At 48.0% G+C, this 19,713-nt stretch overlaps 1 protein-coding gene across 1 annotated transcript in view; it reads right to left on the bottom strand.

Moving 5' to 3' along the window:
* The window catches only part of LOC112261617 (homeobox protein Meis2), a 114,425-nt gene that overhangs the window by 29,798 nt on the left and 64,914 nt on the right, over positions 1-19,713 (bottom strand). Inside the window, 1 exon segment of the mRNA XM_042329977.1 lies at positions 814-890. Coding sequence (XP_042185911.1) covers positions 814-890 — 77 coding nt within the window.

Here is a 19,713-nt window from a genome sequence, read left to right as displayed (position 1 = left end):
TTGATAAATATATTAAGGAGAGCTGCGAATAAAAGGCAGGGACTTCTCATTTGTAAATAGAACCCTCGCTACATGGAATTAGAATGATAAAATGGGGTTCCATGTAATTAAGTTTGTGTAAGACCTGAAATCCGTGCAAATACCTTCCCGGAATTCTGAAAGGAAGCTGTCAGTTCAATTAATCTGAACATCACCCCGAGAATGTGCTGAACAAAATGAAGCCGTAGATAAAACCTGGGCTAGTATTTTGATACGTAATTCCTGTATCATTTCTGCTTCTGTGATCATTTTATTTAATCCACCACCCCCAGTTATGTGCTAAGCCATCTACAAAGAGACTGCTGGCCAGGCCACCGAAAACCTTAATCCAGCATATAGCATGTGTAACATGGGGTGGGGGCGGCTGGTGGGTTTTGCTTGTGTGGTGGTGGTGGTGGTGGTACTGGTAGTAGATGAAGGGGAGGTAAGGTGAGGGGGGGGGCATGTGATCTCTCCTTTTTGCTTCAACCATATCCAAGTGAATACATGTATATAAACAGCAGAGACTGGTGACTTCGTGCTAAACACTTTGCTGATAAAGCCGCAACATCCTGATACCTGGTGTCCAGGGATGCCACAAAGACGTGTGTGTGCGTGTGTGTGTGTGTGTGATGAGGTGTGGTAGGAGGGGGGACTGTACATAAACGGTTTTCACACTTTAGGAGTCTTAGTCGTCTTGGCTGGCGGGTGGGAAGAGGGAGACGAAAGCTTTTGAAAATGAAAGGCAGAGCGATGCTGGTGGCGGAGATAGGAGGACGTGAAGACTTGACTCACCAGTTGTTTACTTGTAAGATGGTGAGGCCTGTGTCTTGGGCTAGCTGCTTTTTCTGTTCTTCAGAAGGGTACGGGTGCTACAAGAGAAAGACAGAGAGATAGACGAGATGACTTTCTTTGCTCAAAGAGATAAACATAAATATTACCGTACCGTATCACACTCAGAGAGAGAGAGAGCCGTGGCTGAGGTACGGATGTTGTAGCTACCCAGTCATGACTATGTACAGGTGTATTGCACTGTGTGTGTTGTGGCATAACATGTATTGTGTAGGTGAAGACTATACCTCCCATGGCCTACAACTAACCCCACCTCTTCCTAAAGTATAGACATGACATACAAAGCATACCCACGACTGTCCATACATGAACACACACACACACAGACACACACACACGCACACACACACACACACACACACACACACACACACACACACACACACACACACACACACACACACACACACACACACACACACACACACACATACATACATCAGTGCAAACTTGTCAAGAGGTGGTCAAACAAGTTTGTCAAAACTGCCAACAGTGATAACCTTCCTTCCTCATTCCATCCAACACACACACTGACAAGCCTTTCAAACACACCATCCAACACACACAGCCTCTCTTCCCCTCAATCTCCAGTGTCTTAAACTCCGTTTGTAATACAATATAGAAAATGAGTGTGTGAAGATTTGCATTGAATCCATTTATTTTCCTCGAATGTCTGAAGGGAAAACATGGTACTCTGGTTTCATACAGAGGCCAGTGTAGCGCTGAGGAACAGAATGATAGGAAATGTCTCCCCTCTCTCTCGCTCTCCATCTCAACACCTCTACCTGCAAATGTAATTCCCAGAGTGGAGCTGTAATGATACTATTTGTGTCAGATTCAATATAGCAAACATGAGATGATATAAATGGCAGACCTTGGGCCTGTTGTGTGTGTACACTGCTGTTGCTGCTATGAAGCATGACAAAACAACAGTGATCGCTGGTGACAGATGTCTTTAAGGGCCAGATTAGAGGAAAGTGTACACGCAAACGCAACAAACGAGTCGCTATGTGTTTCATTCAGCCGCGCCGCACACACACGACACACATACATGTTGGATGGCATGCACACACGAACACACAACACACATACATGTTGGATGGCATGCACACACGAACACACAACACACATACATGTTGGATGGCATGCACACACGAACACAAGACAGACACTGGGGTTTAAAAGGTGACATCTTAATCCTACTCATCCATCGACACACGCTTTACCCTCTGTCACCCCTCCTCCCTCCTTTACCCTCTGTCACCCCTCCTCCCTCCTTTACCCTCTGTCACCCCTCCTCCCTCCTTTACCCTCTGTCACCCCTCCTCCCTCCTTTACCCTCTGTCACCCCTCCTCCCTCCTTTACCCTCTGCCACCCCTCCTCCCTCCTTTACCCTCTGCGACCCCTCCTCCCTCCTTTACCCTCTGTCACCCCTCCTCCCTCCTTTACCCTCTGCCACCCCTCCTCCCTCCTTTACCCTCTGCCACCCCTCCTCCCTCCTTTACCCTCTGCCACCCCTCCTCCCTCCTTTACCCTCTGCCACCCCTCCTCCCTCCTTTACCCTCTGCCACCCCTCCTCCCTCCTTTACCCTCTGTCACCCCTCCTCCCTCCTTTACCCTCTGCCACCCCTCCTCCCTCCTTTACCCTCTGTCACCCCTCCTCCCTCATTTACCCTCTGCCACCCCTCCTCCCTCCTTTACCCTCTGCCACCCCTCCTCCCTCCTTTACCCTCTGCCACCCCTCCTCCCTCCTTTACCCTCTGCCACCCCTCCTCCCTCCTTTACCCTCTGTCACCCCTCCTCCCTCCTTTACCCTCTGCCACCCCTCCTCCCTCCTTTACCCTCTGCCACCCCTCCTCCCTCCTTTACCCTCTGCCACCCCTCCTCCCTCCTTTACCCTCTGCCACCCCTCCTCCCTCCTTTACCCTCTGCCACCCCTCCTCCCTCCTTTACCCTCTGCCACCCCTCCTCCCTCCTTTACCCTCTGCCACCCCTCCTCCCTCCTTTACCCTCTGCCACCCCTCCTCCCTCCTTTACCCTCTGCCACCCCTCCTCCCTCCTTTACCCTCTGCCACCCCTCCTCCCTCCTTTACCCTCTGCCACCCCTCCTCCCTCCTTTACCCTCTGCCACCCCTCCTCCCTCCTTTACCCTCTGCCACCCCTCCTCCCTCCTTTACCCTCTGCCACCAACCGTTACTTTGTTTCATGTTTCAGTTTTTCACCAGACCAATGCAGGGTACGCATGTGTTAGTAACTTCTAGCAATGTCATTTTGGCCCTATACTTTTCAATATAAAATAACTTCAAAAGATAATCATTGCTCCATTTTCTCATTTACAGCTACAAGAATAGATAATATAACTTGTTCTATCCTATCAGTAGAACAAACAGTAGAACATTTCTTCAGGTAACAATGTCTGTCTCAATGTTCCCTTTTTAATTAAATGAAAGAAGAAAAAAACATTTGAGGAATGCGCTCAATTAATAACAAACAAGGCTGGGATTGGACAAATAATGAATCAAGGCTGCAAGGAGGATTAATCTGATTCTACTTGTGTATGCAGTCCCTTTTAATATGCTAAAATCATTAACAAAGAAAGATGATAATGCTTACATAGAAATACATTGCCTGATTGCCAGGTGCTGACATTTTCTTGGCTGAAGCAGACAGTTTTTTTCTGTGTGTGTGTGTGTGTGTGTCTCCACCTTTATGAGCGTGTGTTTGGCTTTTCTCTTCTCTTCCCTGCACAACAACATGTAATAAGAGTAAGGACCTTTCCTCCCTCTCCCTCCACTCTCAGCTTCCCTGGCTTCTTCACGTTAGCAATGACCACGGCCACCATCAAAACCCACACAAACACTCTGACATGAACACACACACACACACACACACACACACACACACACACACACACACACACACACACACACACACACACTAATGGGGAGCGGAGGTGAGGGGAGAGGAGCAGACAGGGCCAGATTGGAAATGGGAGTGGGTCATTTACATTGCATTAAGGCTTCCTCGGCCTCTCGGGCTCAGACCCGGTCATCAATCGCCCCACTGTCAGCCGGGCCGGGTGATAAATACAACAGGCCGTGTCCAGCAGCACCACATAATGAATGGTTTGAACAAACAAGAAAGATGTCTCATCAAGGAGAGTGGGGATGTTAAAGCCCCTTGCAGCAAAAAGCCCTGAGTAAGGAGATTTACTCCTAACCACATAGACACGACACAAAAAAAATCCTATTTCACTCAGCCTCCCTCCCTCCACCAGACCCCCCCCAGCCTCACACACACATACAGTATATATATATACACGCATGCACACACACAGTAAACGTGTGCCTGTGTCTTACAGCTTACAGCCACCCCCCTCTCCACTCCTCCTCCACCTCACCTCACCTCCTCATCTCTCTCTCTCTCTCGTTCCCCCTGTTTGTATGAGTGAGAGTCTGCAGGCAACCCACAGCTTTACATTGTGGCAGCACTCTAAAGCATGGGGGCTCTGAATATCCCGGCCAGACAAAACGGACAGTGCTGCGGTCTAGGAGCTAATACAGGCCGGGGTGCTTTGTACACACAACCCAGAGAACCAGGCCATCATGGCAGGCTAGCGGTTAGAGGGCTACAGCAGCCGTGAAATTGGAGGAAGGGTATTTAGCCCTTTGAGCAACCTCTTCACGTTCATTTCCTCCGTAAAAAATCTAGGGCAGTAAATCACCAATGTCAAAGAAATAATATGAAAACCCGAGATAGATATACTCTGAGTGAGAGACAAATGTGTTAAGTCGAAAATAATAAATCATTCAGTGTTTTTGATTGTTGGTTGTTTTTTTCTTTCCTTAAGATGTCTGTCCACCCTCAGAAGCATGAGTGTGACATGATTTCTTAATGGATGCAACACAAACCAAACCCACAGAGATCAAAGAGGTTATTGAAAATCTCCCTCAGCTAGCTTTGAATGGAATCAATAGAGCGAGTTACAAACACCAAAACCAATATCCTGAAAAGGGGAATTGGCCACAAAATCTAAAGCGCTCCATCCAGTCTATAAATAATTAGGCCTAGAAATGAGCTGCGTGTTTTATTGCTCAGTACAGTGCGGGGCCGGCCTCTTGTGATCGAAACAGCTCTGTTAATTACACAAGCAACCACACTCCTCTAATTTCTACTATCTGACCCACAGATACACCCCCCAATACACACAGGCACACACACACACACACACACACACACACACACACACACACACACGTGCGTGTGTGTGTGTGATGGCTCTGTTGGCCAGATTAAGGGTGTGATGCTCTCTGTGCTCTCTGACAGTGCTGAATGTAATGGCCCCTGCGGTTGCAGCACATTACCAGCTGAGCTAGGCTTCCATCATTCCTCCCTACACACTCCTCCTTTAGCCCCAGAGAATACCCTGCCAGACCAGCTTTTCCACCTTACCCTACCTCCACTAGACCACTCTTACCCTTATCCCATATCCATCAATTCCTACTGCATCCCCATCCATTCAAATCTACTGTCTGTCTTGCTATGGATCAAATTCATATAAATATACAGTGGTCATTCCTACAACCCTCCCTAATGCGACTGTCCAGCCATTACCCCCCCCCGTCCCAACTTCATCTCACCCCCACCGCTTTATCCTCCTACACCCCCACCCCTTCACCCTCAGCCTACTGATGGATGACATCATCAGCGGCAGGGCCAGTGTGGCATGAATTATAGTCCCAGGCCACAGGGTTACGGTGTCCTGCAAATCCATTCCATGCTAATGACTCCCTCCCTCCCAGGAAATCACAGGCCATTGGCTGTTTACCCCCAAACGCCATGGCAACACACCACCAACCAACCTCCCATTTGTTTTGTTTTCCTCCCGTGTGTTGATTGGTGTAATTTGGTCCCATCGATGTCGCTATAGGCTTATTAAAACCATATATCCTTTCAATCTTTATTTCAGCAATATTTAATAAAGACGCCACTTAGCAAACCCACATGATAATTGTTTGAGTGTCAAATATTTTCGACAGTATTGCTTATTGTGTTGATAGGACCGTATTGAGTTACTTGGATCTTCGATTCTGCTTTATGCAGCAATGTATTAATGAGATGTGGGATTTCAGATATTTTCCAAATTGATTGCAATCTTATTTGTTTTTTATTCAAAGTGACTAGCAGGGATAATAATTATACTCACAGTCTAAATAAAAAGAAGCAAATGAAGGCATGACATTTTAATATGTACTCTGCATAGAGTTGGAATAAGATTGGCACATTTTAATATGTACTCTGCATAGAGTTGGAATAAGATTGGCACATTTTAATATGTACTCTGCATAGAGTTGGAATAAGATTGGCACATTTTAATATCTACTCTGCATAGAGTTGAAGTAAGATTGGCACATTTTAATATGTACTCTGCATAGAGTTGGAGTAAGATTGGCACATTTTAATATGTACTCTGCATAGAGTTGAAGTAAGATTGGCACATTTGAATATGTACTCTGCATAGAGTTGGAGTAAGATTGGCACATTTTAATATGTACTCTGCATAGAGTTGGAGTAAGATTGGCACATTTTAATATCTACTCTGCATAGAGTTGGAGTAAGATTGGCACATTTTAATATGTACTCTGCATAGAGTTGGAGTAAGATTGGCACATTTTAATATGTACTCTGCATAGAGTTGAAGTAAGATTGGCACATTTTAATATGTACTCTGCATAGAGTTGGAGTAAGATTGGCACATTTTAATATGTACTCTGCATAGAGTTGGAGTAAGATTGGCACATTTTAATATGTACTCTGCATAGAGTTGGAGTAAGATTGGCACATTTGAATATGTACTCTGCATAGAGTTGGAGTAAGATTGGCACATTTTAATATGTACTCTGCATAGAGTTGGAATAAGATTGGCACATTTTAAATATAAATATGCCATTGTTAATATTATAACAGTTCTGAATGAGATTGAGGCATTTCTTATAGATCAAAAAGATATGCCATACATATATCCAATTAGACTTTTTGAAGTTATCCCTCATGATTTGATTACTGTGCACAGCACGATGGTTTTTTACATTTCATAATGGAAGTCCTTTTCCTTGAATTGTTGGATTTAGTTTATCAGTCGGACAACGTCTAATGGGCTGACAATTGACAATCTTACACTATAGCTATTTCATTATAATCAATGAACATTTGACTGCTGAAACGTAGGCCCATATTTTTTGAAACCTTGCTTGCTGTTGAAGCTCAAAGACAAGGTTTTTGTACGCTGTGTATTCCTATCCTCCTCTCCCTCCCTGTGTGTGTGTGTCTTTGTGTGTGTGTTTTGGGGTGGGTGGAGGGGTTTGGAGGGGGGTTAGGTTCGTGTTTGTTTTATTTTCCTGGGGACTAAGCTGCTTCCTGACAACAGGGAGAAAACAGGCAAGAATGCCACATGACTCAATGACTCAACCTCTGTTGCTTTCAACTGCCTGAGATTGTGCCAGACACACACACACATGTGCATGCACACACACCTATGTGCACGCATACACACACACATGTGCACGCACACACACACACACACATGTGCGTGCACGCGCACACACACACACACACACACACACATGTGCACGCACGCACACACTCACACGTGCACGCGCACACACACACACACACACACACACACAAACACACACACATATATATATAATACACTCCCACACAACCATCCACCAGCAATCCAGACCATCCACACAGCAATCCAGACCACCACACCACACACACACACACACACACACACACACACACACACACACACACACACACACACACACACACACACCTAGACTGTTCTCTGAAATAAAACAGTTATCATGTCATAGACATCAAAGTGGTGGCCAGGCAGCCCTATTGTGGAGCATTAGGTTGGCTGCCAGGGCTCAGTATAGTAGTACTGCCTGCTGCAGCAGTACTATGGCAGCAGCCCCAGCCCCCCCTCAACTCAGCTCAACAATCGCTGGCTGGCCTCCTGCATGGGGCTCCTGGCCCCCAGCCAGTCAGACTGTTTGCTCTACACCATTCATTTATGTTCATTGGAGATGGTGCAAGAGCCTGCCAAGCAAACTGTTGCCCCTGTGAAGGAGGGAGGGGAACTGGCAAATGAGGAGGTGTGGGAGTGGGAGGGAGGGAGGGAGGGAGGGAGGGAGGGAGGGAGGGAGGGAGGGAGGGAGGGAGGGAGGGAGGGAGGGAGGGGGGAGGGAGGGAGGGAGGGAGGGAGGGAGGGAGGGAGGGAGGGGGTGAGGCATCTCTAGAGGATATGCGAGATCTGGGCTTAAATGTCCATGAGGCTATAAACCAATCACTCCCACACTCTCCCAGAGCAAAAGCGAGCGCAAGGGCTGAGGCTCATGGGTAACGGCCTACACCCAGCAACCAATCAGAGGAGAGAGATGTTTACGGTGAACTGAACTGTATGTCTCCTGGTGTATTACTTTTGATAACATCCTTATTGTCAACTATCTAAGAAAATATCCACAGTGGGGAAGGTAGAGCTTGGTGTTACCACAGCCTTGTACTGTTTATGGTGAGCAGGTGGATGGAGTGGTTTGGGAGACCCTCATGTGAGTGTGTGTGTGTTGTTTTACCATCTCTGGTCTCAGATGTGGCCCGCAGCCATAGAGATGGGACTGTTTAATCATCAGATCAAGTTCATGGCTTCTCTTTCTACCACACGGCCACCCCACCGCTTCCAAGGGGAGGAATATGATCCCCTTATCCTTACAGAGGGTACCTGGTCTCTCTCTCTCCCCTTCACTCCCCCCTTCTCGCTCTCTCTTTCCCCTTCTCTCTCTCCCACCCTCTCTCTCTCTCTCCCCTTCTCTCTCTCTCTCTCTCTTCTCTCTCTCGCTCTCTCTCCCTCTCTCCCCCCTTCTCTCTCTCTCTCTCTCCCCCTCTCTCTCTCTCTTTCCCCCTCTCTCTCGCTCTCTCTCTCTCCCCTTCTATCTCCCTCTCTCCCCCTTCTCTCTCTCTCTCCCCCTTCTCTCTCTCTCCCCCCTCTCTCTCCCCCTTCTATCTCCCTCTCTCCCCCTCTCTCTCTCTCTCTCTCTCACCCCCTTCTCTCTCTCTCCCCCCTCTCTCCCCTCTCTCTCTCTCTCTCTCTCTCTCCCTTCTATCTCCCCCTCTCTCTCCCCTCTCTCTCTCTCTCTCTCTCTCTCTCCCCCTTCTCTCTCTCTCTCTCTCTCCCTTCTCTCTCTCTCTCTCTCCCTTCTCGCTCTCTTAAACGTCAACACTTGTACTGCCCCGCGAAAACCTTTATCAATGGCTTTGCATGGCAAAAGTTCATTTTCAGTCCTTTTTAATAAAATATAAATAATAATAATGTGTTTCTATCGTGTTTAATTGCAAGAGGGATTTTGTAAAGACTGTACCAGTATTCCAGTACAGCAAGAGCAGTCATCTTTGGTGTTGCACAGCTTGCAGCGGGTGGTGTGAAGTAATTCATGTATACTCTTTGAAAGTGACTTTTAGGGTCTATAAGGTAGTCATTAGCGGGCTGGTACGGTCACCTAGGGCCAGTGAAAAAGGAGAGTGCCCATCCCCCTCGCCCATCATTCAGGACCCCCCATATCCACACCACTTGCCACTATTGCCTGTCATAAAGACATTGGGAGCCGCTGCTTACACGCTAAACGGCCCAGTCCACTGCTAGCTGGATAAACACCGACACCATTTTAATGACCTGAGCACACATTGTAAAGCGGCGGCAGGTTACATTTTTAAAAAGCAGGGAATCGGTGAGCAGGCTAACAGGCTAGCAGACTAGCAGGCTAACAACCTGGGTCGAAGCTTCCAAGGTCTAAAGACATAGGAGGAAGAATTTGGGCCGAAACGTTCTCACGTTAACTTAATGGTGTCCAGATCCACCTGGCTATTGTAGCCAAACGGTGAAGAGGAGAAAGAATCTGTTCTAGTCTCCGGCAAGGATAAAGGAAAGACAAAGATGGCCCTATAGAAATACTGAATCCTTCACATTGTAAGAGACCGGCTTAACTCTTCATGTGCTGCTAGAGTGGCACACGCCTTTTCTAACTTGGATCTTTCTCTGGGAGACTGAAAAGTCTTACAGCACTAGTACAGATGGGACTTGTAAGTCACAAACCCTACATGTCCCATGTATTACACCATTAGGCATCTAACTACCTCTGAACAAACCCTACATGTCCCATGTATTACACCATTAGGCATCTAACTACCTCCGAACAAACCCTACATGTCCCATGTATTACACCATTAGGCATCTAACTACCTCCGAACAAACCCTACATGTCCCATGTATTACACTATTAGGCATCTAACTACCTCCGAACAAACCCTACATGTCCCATGTATTACACCATTAGGCATCTAACTACCTCCGAACAAACCCTACATGTCCCATGTATTACACTATTAGGCATCTAACTACCTCCGAACAAACCCTACATGTCCCATGTATTACACCATTAGGCATCTAACTACCTCCGAACAAACCCTACATGTCCCATGTATTACACCATTAGGCATCTAACTACCTCTGAACAAACCCTGCTCCATTATCTATCTCCCCCACTGTCCCTCTCCCCAGGGCCTGAACTTCCCTGCTCCATAGTTTAATATATTTAGTCTGCGTGAAACAGGACAAGGTTATTACACGCTGAGTGTCCCAGGAATCTCTGTGCTCCTCCAAGGGGCTTCTGGGTAAGCCAAGAGCAACAGGGTCAAGCGACAGGGGTACAGTGCCGGGCATACTTCACCTCCTAGACTCTCATGGTCTGTTGTGAATGACTCTGAGCATTTACAGAGTGTGTCTATGTTTCCCCCTTCTCTGTTGTGTCCTCTAAACATTGTTTCACTTTCACAAGAAGAAGTATAGTGAGATCTTGGAGCAGTGGCACAGGTTGTTTTTTAACCTTTATTTAACTAGGCAAGTCAGTTAAGAACAAATTCTTATTTTCAATGACGGCCTAGGAACAGTGGGTTAACTGCCTGTTCAGGGGCAGAACGACAGATTTGTACCTTGTCAGCTCGGGGATTTGAACTTACAACCTATTGGTTACTAGCCCAACACTCTAACCACTAGGCTACCCTGCCGCCCCAGTTTCCTTTGTAGGGGCAGGGGTGGGGGGGGGGAGAGAAAGCGTTTTGTTCCCCTATGCTAGATGAGGTCCTGAAAGTGGCCCTTGATGGACTCTCCTTCCACTTGAGTATTAAATGAAGTATTTATGTATTCATACACCACCAGGGCGTCTCCATTCTGTCTCTCAGAAAGACACTCCATGTTGGCCTCAGAAATGGCCACTACGTTATGCTATAATAACCTGCCCTAGGACACAACGACAACAGCAGAGTAAACACTTAGTGGAGGCTAACAAAAACCCACAGGGCAGGTATGTAATGTCAAGCCTATTTGGAGATGTTATAGCACATTTGTAATGTCAATTCATTTGTTTTTTTGGGAGGTTCAAATATCAAAGCAGGATAACATTTGTCCATTACAGGGGGTGAAGGGGTTGAGGAGCTGCTTTCAGAAACAGCTGCAGGGGACATTTCCTGTTTGCTAATGACTCTAAATGTGTTCAAGACAACCATGTCAAGTCCTTGTTTCTCTGAATGGCCTGAACACTGCTGGGGTGAGGAGTAGCAGTTGTCTTAACACTGACAGACAGACAGACAGACAGACAGACAGACAGACAGACAGACAGACAGACAGACAGACAGACAGACAGACAGACAGACAGACAGACAGACAGACAGACAGACAGACAGACAGACAGACAGACAGACAGACAGACAGACAGACAGACAGACGGATGGACAGACAGACGGCCATACATTCAGACACTCAGGCTTAGGCCCCATTCAAGGAAGTGCTGAGAGCGAACCACAAGTGTATTCATCTCAAATCACAGGCACTTTGAGCGACTCAGGTGAAACCAAGACAGCCAAGCCCTGATCAGTCACCATACCTGTTGTGTCTGTTTAGGTTGCAGGATGCCATTTCTGCCTTTCACAAACACACGTCTTTGAGAGAAGCCCTTTGATCTGGGACGGTTGCATGACTCAAGGAAGCGATTTCCCTGTCAATCATCAGTGTGTGTGTGTGTGTGTGTGTGTGTGTGTGTGTGTGTGTGTGTGTGTGTGTGTGTGTGTGTGTGTGTGTGTGTGTGTGTGTGTGTGTGTGCGTGCGTAACTACGTGTCTGTTCACTGACACATGCCCCGAGGATCTTTCACTTTCTTAATGTTCCATGAGAGGACAGAGGAGTTAAAATGCCTGTATAATGAGCTGAGGAGAGAAGAACGGAATGGAGAAGAGAGGAGTGGTAGCTTTTAGAGGTCTAGGACGGCTAATCGTGGCTATACTCTTAAGTGCATTCTACCATCCTCCCTCTGTCCGTCCATCCATCCATCCCTCTCTCTCTTTCCCTGTAGTGCTTTCTGGCCTGATCCTGCCCTGGGGCCGTACTGACCTTTGACCTGACTGGCCCAGGCTGGCTACAGGCCCCTCGTTTGTTACAGGCTTTATCCACTGACAAAGCAGGCAGGAAGCTGGCAGCCACCCAGCAACCCCATGGGAGGATGACCATCAGCTAGCTCAGCTTACCGCTTATTAGACCAGGGTGGGGAGTGTGTGTGTGTGTTTGTGTGTGTGTGAGGGTAGGAAGTATGTGTAAGGGTATGCAGTGTGTGTATGCAGTGTGTGTATGGAGTGTGTCTGCATGGAGTGTACAAGTGTGTGTGTGAGGAGCAGGGGGGAACCTAATCAGAAACGATCGTAACTGACCTTTTTTTTCATGCACGCCGCCGGTTTTCCTAACTAATGAAACGCAAAGAAGAAAAAGCCTGGAAGCCACAAACGTCCCCGTCTCTGGGCTAACCCGATCAGCTACGCATGTTAGTGACAATCAGGCAGGCGTCCAGGCGAAGGACTCAGGGGACCTTGCAGCGTATTTCTGTTCTGACCGCTCATCTCCTGTCTTTCCCTCTCCCTCCCTCTCTTCCTCTTCTCCTGCCTCAGCCCAGTCATCTGAGTGGCCGGCAGAGCTCACTAAAACATTAGATCAGACACTCCAGTTCCCTCTCAGCACTCCATAAAAGCTGGGTAATTCATACTTCATTTAAATACATTGCCATTAACAAAGCTGATGAACTTTTACTCCTTAAATCTAATGGGCCATTTTGCCTGGCTGCTGCTGGTACTCCCCCCGACCCCCTCTCTCTCTCCCTCCCTCTCCCCCCCTCTCTCTCTCTCTCTCTCTCTCTCTCTCCCTCTCCCCCTCTCTCTATCTCTCACTCTACCCCCACCCCCCTCTCTCTCCCTCTCCCCCTCTCTCTCCCTCTCCCCCTCTCTCTCTCTCTATCTCTCCCTCTACCTCCCCTTTCTCTCTCTCTCTCTCTCTCTCTCCCTCTCCCCCTCTCTCCCCCCCCCCTCTCTCTCTTTCTGCCATTGGGAGGCCTATGTTAATCCACACGCAGTCAGTCAGTGACTCAGTGTATGACTATCCACTACAGTGATTGAGGTAGGGGGGAAAGAAGGGGATTTGGAGGCTTTTGTCTGACCTCTGCCACAGACAAGCAATGACACGCACCCTATTCTGTGGGACTGCTGGGAGATTTGGCGGTCTCACTCTCTGTCTCTCACACACACACACGGACCCCAAAGTGCAGGGGAGGGTCATTAACCACTGGGTCTAGAGCGAGGCACGATGGCTCCACGGCACGGAGGCTGTTGACAAGCGTCTGTGTTCTTTTCAACAACTCGTTGAGCCACACCCCTCCCCCTCCCCCCACTTCCTCCTCTTCTCTCCTCTCCCCTCCCTCACCCCTTCCCTTCTCAGGAATGTAACACAACCGCTCGCTGAGGTAACCCAAGCCCCTCCCTTTCTCTCTTTCTCGTTGAGAGAGAGAGAGAGAGAGAGCGAGAGCGAGAGAGAGAGAGAGAGAGAGAGAGAGAGAGAGAGAGAGAGGGGGGGGGCAGACTGGAGGTGTAAGACAGCTGTTGTTGTTTTTTCTCTTGCCCTCCTTCTGTCTTTCTCCCTCTCTGTCTCTTGCCCTCTTTATATTTGCCACCACCCCTCTGCATGTACTGTGGAATAATTAATGAGTCAATTGAGCTGTGGAGAGAGAGAAGACTTTGACCAGCAGGGGCAGGGGATTTTATTAAGCTATAGTAATGCCTCCAGTACAGTACTGACTGTAGCTCCACTACCTATTCTTCCAATGAAGAGGGGGCATCCAAAGCACGACCACCACCCCAAACCTGGACTTCCAATATGGGAACTCCGCTCTTCTACGCTCTCCACCTAACTGGTGTTTTCTACCATTCCAGTCCTACTCCACCCATCCCCATCCTCTCCTCTCCTCTTCTCGTCCCAGCCCCTCCTGATGGCAGGATCAGGGGCCTGACTAGCTGACCTGTCTGGTGATTGATGATAATGTCTCAGGAAGTCATTTTCCCCCACAGAGCCCTGCCTGCCGCCCTGCTGCCTTTCACCAGGCAGGCTGAACCACTACAGAGGTGACCCAGCCCATCACAGACACAGACACAGACACACAGGCCCACTTTCAACTTTCCGCCTGCACAGGTCCGCCTGCCCCCCCCTCCCCGGTGGAGGACAAAGGGTGTAGTCAATACCAGGATCAACAGTGGAATAAGTGGGGTCGGATGTTAGCGTCCATAAGAAAGCTCATCCATGGAGGATGACACTGGTGGATGAAGGACAGTAGATCGTGGATGGGCTTTGGGATGAGAGTCGAAGGGAGAAGGCCTCATCTGCCTGACCATCTTGTTGTTAAAATCAACAGTGGACATCTTGAAGCGGACCAGGCGAGTGATGGCCCCGGCCCCTAACTCTGGGTGCTGAGGATGGTTCCATTACTGTCAGTGGTTACCAGGTCCATTATGGCAATTAGGAGCCCTTCTAACACTAGGAATCCCTCTGCCTGCGCTGCAATTGCTAACATCTGCTAACATCAGCCTCCTTCTATGTTCGGTACAGTTTTCTTTGCTTAAACACACATCTTTTTACAGTCCCCGCTGTATTTTTCTTCTTTCTCCACGGCACACTCCACTTTTATTTACTTAATTCCACTCAAATTGTGCCTTAAAGAGATCCCTCTCGGTTTGAATCCAAATAACTTAAAATGACCCGTGAAGAGAGAGAGAGAGAGAGATGCTTTTCCATAGGCTCCATTACTTTTCATATGGTAGCAGGAGGAGAGAGAGGGGAGGGAGGGGAAATGGCGTGGAGATAATCAATGGAAGAAGGACCGTTAGCCTATTCATCTCCCCCAAACTATTGTGGGTTAATACACACTCTTGCATAGGCAAACAGGGCTGTGTGGCGAGCACATCTGTCTGCCTGGATGGGCTACTTAATGAAACAAGGCGGCCTCTGGGTGCAGAGATGAATGGCTTTCCTACAACGAAAATGGACTCTTCTAACAGTGGCTGAATCCCAGGCTGAGATGCAGGTCCAGATGACACGGCTCTATACATTCAATACAGGGGAGACTCCAGCCTGTGTCCCTGAGAGACAGGCTTTAACAAAGAGGGTGCCAGGTAGGAGAGAGGACATGGTCACCAGAGCAGCTCCCCACGGTGATCATATCAGGGATCCCCTAATGCGAACAAGAGTTTGACTGATCTGGGAGAGAAAGAAGAGAGTGAGAGAGAGAAAAAGGAGACGTACAGTAGAGAGATAAAGAGAGAGAGGGAGGGAGGGGCTGAGCCACCTGGGGCTGATGAGTGGGACTTGATGTGTGTGTGCGTTTGTGTGTGTGTTGTGGCTACCACTGTGTGTTTGTGTGTGTGTGTCTGTGGTGACCCCTGGTCAGGGAGTCTTGTAACAGGAGCTCACCTCCGGTTCTCCTCTCTCCTCTCAGTGTGCTGAACAGGCACCTGAAGACAGGATTAGCCATTGTGACCCAGCCCCAAAGGTAACAGAGATGCACCACCGGGGACGGGCCTGAAACACACACTCCCACGTGCTGCAGGCAGGACCCAGCCAGATAGGCAGGAAGACAGGATGACAGAGGGGAAGGAAGGAGGAGAGGGGAGGATTTGAGATAGGGGGGATGGAAATACAAACACAACAGGACACTAACAAGTGGAAGATAGTAGGTATAGTATAGTGTGGTATCAGCCTGGGTTTGCTTAAGATGTTGTCGTTAAGGTTTTTGTCACAGGGGAAAACACAAAAGCAGTATATAAGAAGGCGCCCTGGGGTGGCCGAGATCCTGCCTGTGTGGAAATTGATGCCTGTCACTGTGTCTATGATTCACCCCTGCCAATGTGTGTGTGTGTGTGTGTGTGTGTGTGTGTGTGTGTGTGTGTGTGTGTGTGTGTGTGTGTGTGTGTGTGTGTGTGCTCTGCTGTGACGAATGAGCGCCACTTAATTTGCTCCTGATTATGCGGGTTGCTGGTCCTCTAAACCTCTTTGAACTTGTAATTGCCGCTGGTTTCAATAATGAACATTAAGGAAGGATTCAGAAAAGTGTGGATAATTACAGGTTTCCCCCCCTTTTGACTTCTTCATGCTGGATAAGGAAGATGAGGTTAAGGAGGAGGAGGCGGAAGAGGTATAGGAAGAGAAACAAGGAGAGAGGAGGAGGTGCAGGGTTGCGAGGCATGTGGTGTCGCGCCAGGCTCTCTTTATCTAAATAATTGTACAAGCTCGGTTTATGAGCTTTAGCAAGAGGGTCCAGCCCTGGGGATACGGGGGTACTAGCTCGCTCCCCCCCTCAATCAATATTCACACAGATTCCCATCTGGAGCCAAGGCCTGCTCTACTTAGATTTGGATTTATTTCCTTATTTTTATTAGATTTGCTTGCCTTCTTTCCTCAAATCCCTTTTTTTCTTGGCTATCTGGGCTATTTTCTGATACAGCAGGTGGCAGGGCTCTGTATCGTATGCGCTCATCTGTGTAGACTTACATGATTTTAGGAGATGAACTAGGCCTGCTAGATAACAGATACATGGCTATATCTACACACGCTCAGATTCACATGGCCTTATGGAGCTATAGATGGACCAATCCATTGTGGGTAAAGGGGTGACACATGGGGATAGGCTATAAAAATCTGTCAAAAAAGTGTCCGAGGGAGGAAACCGCAAACAAATTGACCCACTCACTCAGTTTCCATCCTCCACATAGATTGTACATTGGCGGATATGAAACTGCATGCCCATGGTGTCAAAGCGAGCCGTATTATTGAATGGAAAAGATGAAGAGGGGAGGAGCGCGAGGGGAGTTGAGGTGAGAACAAGAGGCTCCCAGTTATAAGGACCCCACTGTGAAGGAATCCCCTGCCTGGAATAAGCACATAGCAAAACAAAAGCAATGGAGGAGGGGAGGGGAGGGAGGAAAGGGGAGGTGGAGGAAAGGAAAATCACACAACAAAATGTCAGGAGTGGGATTTGGTAGACTCAGGGTCCCATGACAAACCAAACAGAGGAACAGCACCAGGTCTGTTTTTGATTTCTGCCCGATGCCTCCATCCTTTAACCTCACCCTCCTCACACCTATTTGTGCTTCTCCTTTTCCTGCATTTCCTGGTGTGAGATAAATACCAAGGGGGGGGGGGGTTATGGGCTGCTCTGAGGCCTGCAGCTTAGAGGGAGAAACACTACAGTATCTCATTTAGCTGGTCACCACCAACACATCACAGGCCCATGATTCAACTGACCAAGGGGGATATCGATAGAGTGCAGGGGGCTTTTCCCCATTTTTCCATTTTCCCACAACCCCCTCTGGCTTGGTAAATTGCATGGCTCAGAGTAAAATGTGATAGGGGAGAGGGAAGACAATGTGAGGTTGGGAGAATGAGAGGTCTGACAAAATTACTCTGAGAAGATTCAAAAGCCTCAAACCCATTCCTCTAACACAGTCTGCAATGGAGAAGATAACCACATAAAACAAGGACAAGGAAAACCTCAGATAATCTGGGCCTCTCCATCTGCAACAGTGCCAGTCCTGGTTTTGAGTTTTCCCACCATTGGGGCACCGCATACAGTAGCGCAGTCTGCCCTCCTTCCTCCTTCCTCCTTCCAAGTCCATTACATCATTCACCTCTTTTCACCAAAAGAGTAAGCTAGGCCTGGCCTTAGCCAATGGATCAATGTTATGACTGCAGCAGTGGGTTAGGCCAGTGGGTGGGAGGGAGGCGCAAGGGTCGAGGGGGTAGCTGAGGCTTGTTTTTGCTGAAGTGTGAGGCCTTAGAGGAGGCAAGAGGAATCTCCAGCTATGGAGCAGTAGTTTATAAATCCTTCACTCCTCAGCTCTCCTCTGTTTGTCTTCTGCTCAGGTCAGGGCATGTGCAGTAACCTCGACAGGGTATGGGCCCCTGGTCTTGCACAAAGTGGCCCCTAGCACTGTAGACACCCATCTGAATGTGCTTAAGATGGTCTCTGGCTTCTCTTGAAGAGATTCATATTAACTAAAGATGCACTGAACTAACTAGCTTTATGTCACAAATTGGGGCATTTCTGAGACAATTCAAGCTTTCGGTGGCTGTAAACATCAGTGGTAACAGACATGCATGGGCCTCTTGCAATTGCACTTGTTTTCCTTTTGTTGTTGTTTTGGGGTGTTGTTTTTACTTTTTGGGAGAACATGTTGAGGGTTGTTCTTTTTTTGTTGTTGGCAGGCGCTGCAGAGTTTCACATGGCTTAATCCCCTCCTAACAGCGTCAACAACGTGTTGTAAACATCCCCTTAGCGAAAGCACTCCTTTCTGCTACTTCATTAAACAAGGAGCGTTAAGGCACGAACAGCAGGCCTGAGCATTAACAACAGGGAGGGACGGAGGGAGGGAGAGGAGCGGAGGAGAGAAGGTACGAGAGGCTGCTTGTTAATAACAGGTAGTGTAAACTAATAAATAGCACACAACACTGTTTATCTAGAGAGACAATAAGGATCTATGTGAGACATTGACACAGATATACAGTAGGTGTGTAACAACTGCAAGAGAGCTGTGCTGTATTCTGTATTCTCTATCAGTGCCACCCTAGATTGGGATCTGTGAAGTGGAACTATGACAGATCTAGATTAAGGGGGCCAAGTGAAAATGTCTAATGTTCTCGCGTGAAACAAGTCACGGCTATTACCCCCTAATGCTCCACTAAACCTGTGGAGCAACCAGCCAGCCAGACTACATGGCTGTGCGTACTGTAAACAAAGCTTTGTCAATCACGACACACCAACACCACTGGGCATTGCTGTAAAAAGGCTCCGACATGAAACAACCAAAGGTTGATGTGGCTTTGTCATATAATTATACGGCCCAGAGTCGCTGGATTCCGCCTTCTAAACTTTCAGGGAGTTTTTTTCTCTCTCTGTCGTGTATGAAAAAAGGGGTCGCTCGTTCTTGTAAAGCCCTGGTAGACAAAAAGTGTTTCCTATAGTTGAAATGAAAACATTTGTTAGGGTCCAGTTTTTGGTTGTCATGGTTTTATCTTCTAGTGGAAGGTTTAGTTGTATGTCTTTATCAATGAGGACTGACTGACGGTACAGTGGCTTCCCAGCTTCACAGGCCCATGTGAGAACCAGGCTAGCGAGGAACAGATGGTAGACCGAGCTGAAGTGACTTGTGTCCTCGTTCCAGGGTCGCTGAGCTGAGCAGCATTAGTTAGAGGAACAAACTGTGGAACCAAAGGCCCCGCCCCACCATACCTGAAACTCCCCTTCACTCATTATCCTTGACTTCAGTGACTTCCAAAACACAGCCACTCTCATCTTTCCTGATGTATTATCTCTTCACTTTAGTTTTTGTAAACTTCAGATAGAGACTCCATATACAGTATAT

Source organism: Oncorhynchus tshawytscha, linkage group LG11 (assembly GCF_018296145.1).
Source record: "Oncorhynchus tshawytscha isolate Ot180627B linkage group LG11, Otsh_v2.0, whole genome shotgun sequence".
Lineage (NCBI taxonomy): Eukaryota > Metazoa > Chordata > Actinopteri > Salmoniformes > Salmonidae > Oncorhynchus > Oncorhynchus tshawytscha.
This window is presented reverse-complemented; position numbering and strand designations above follow the sequence as displayed.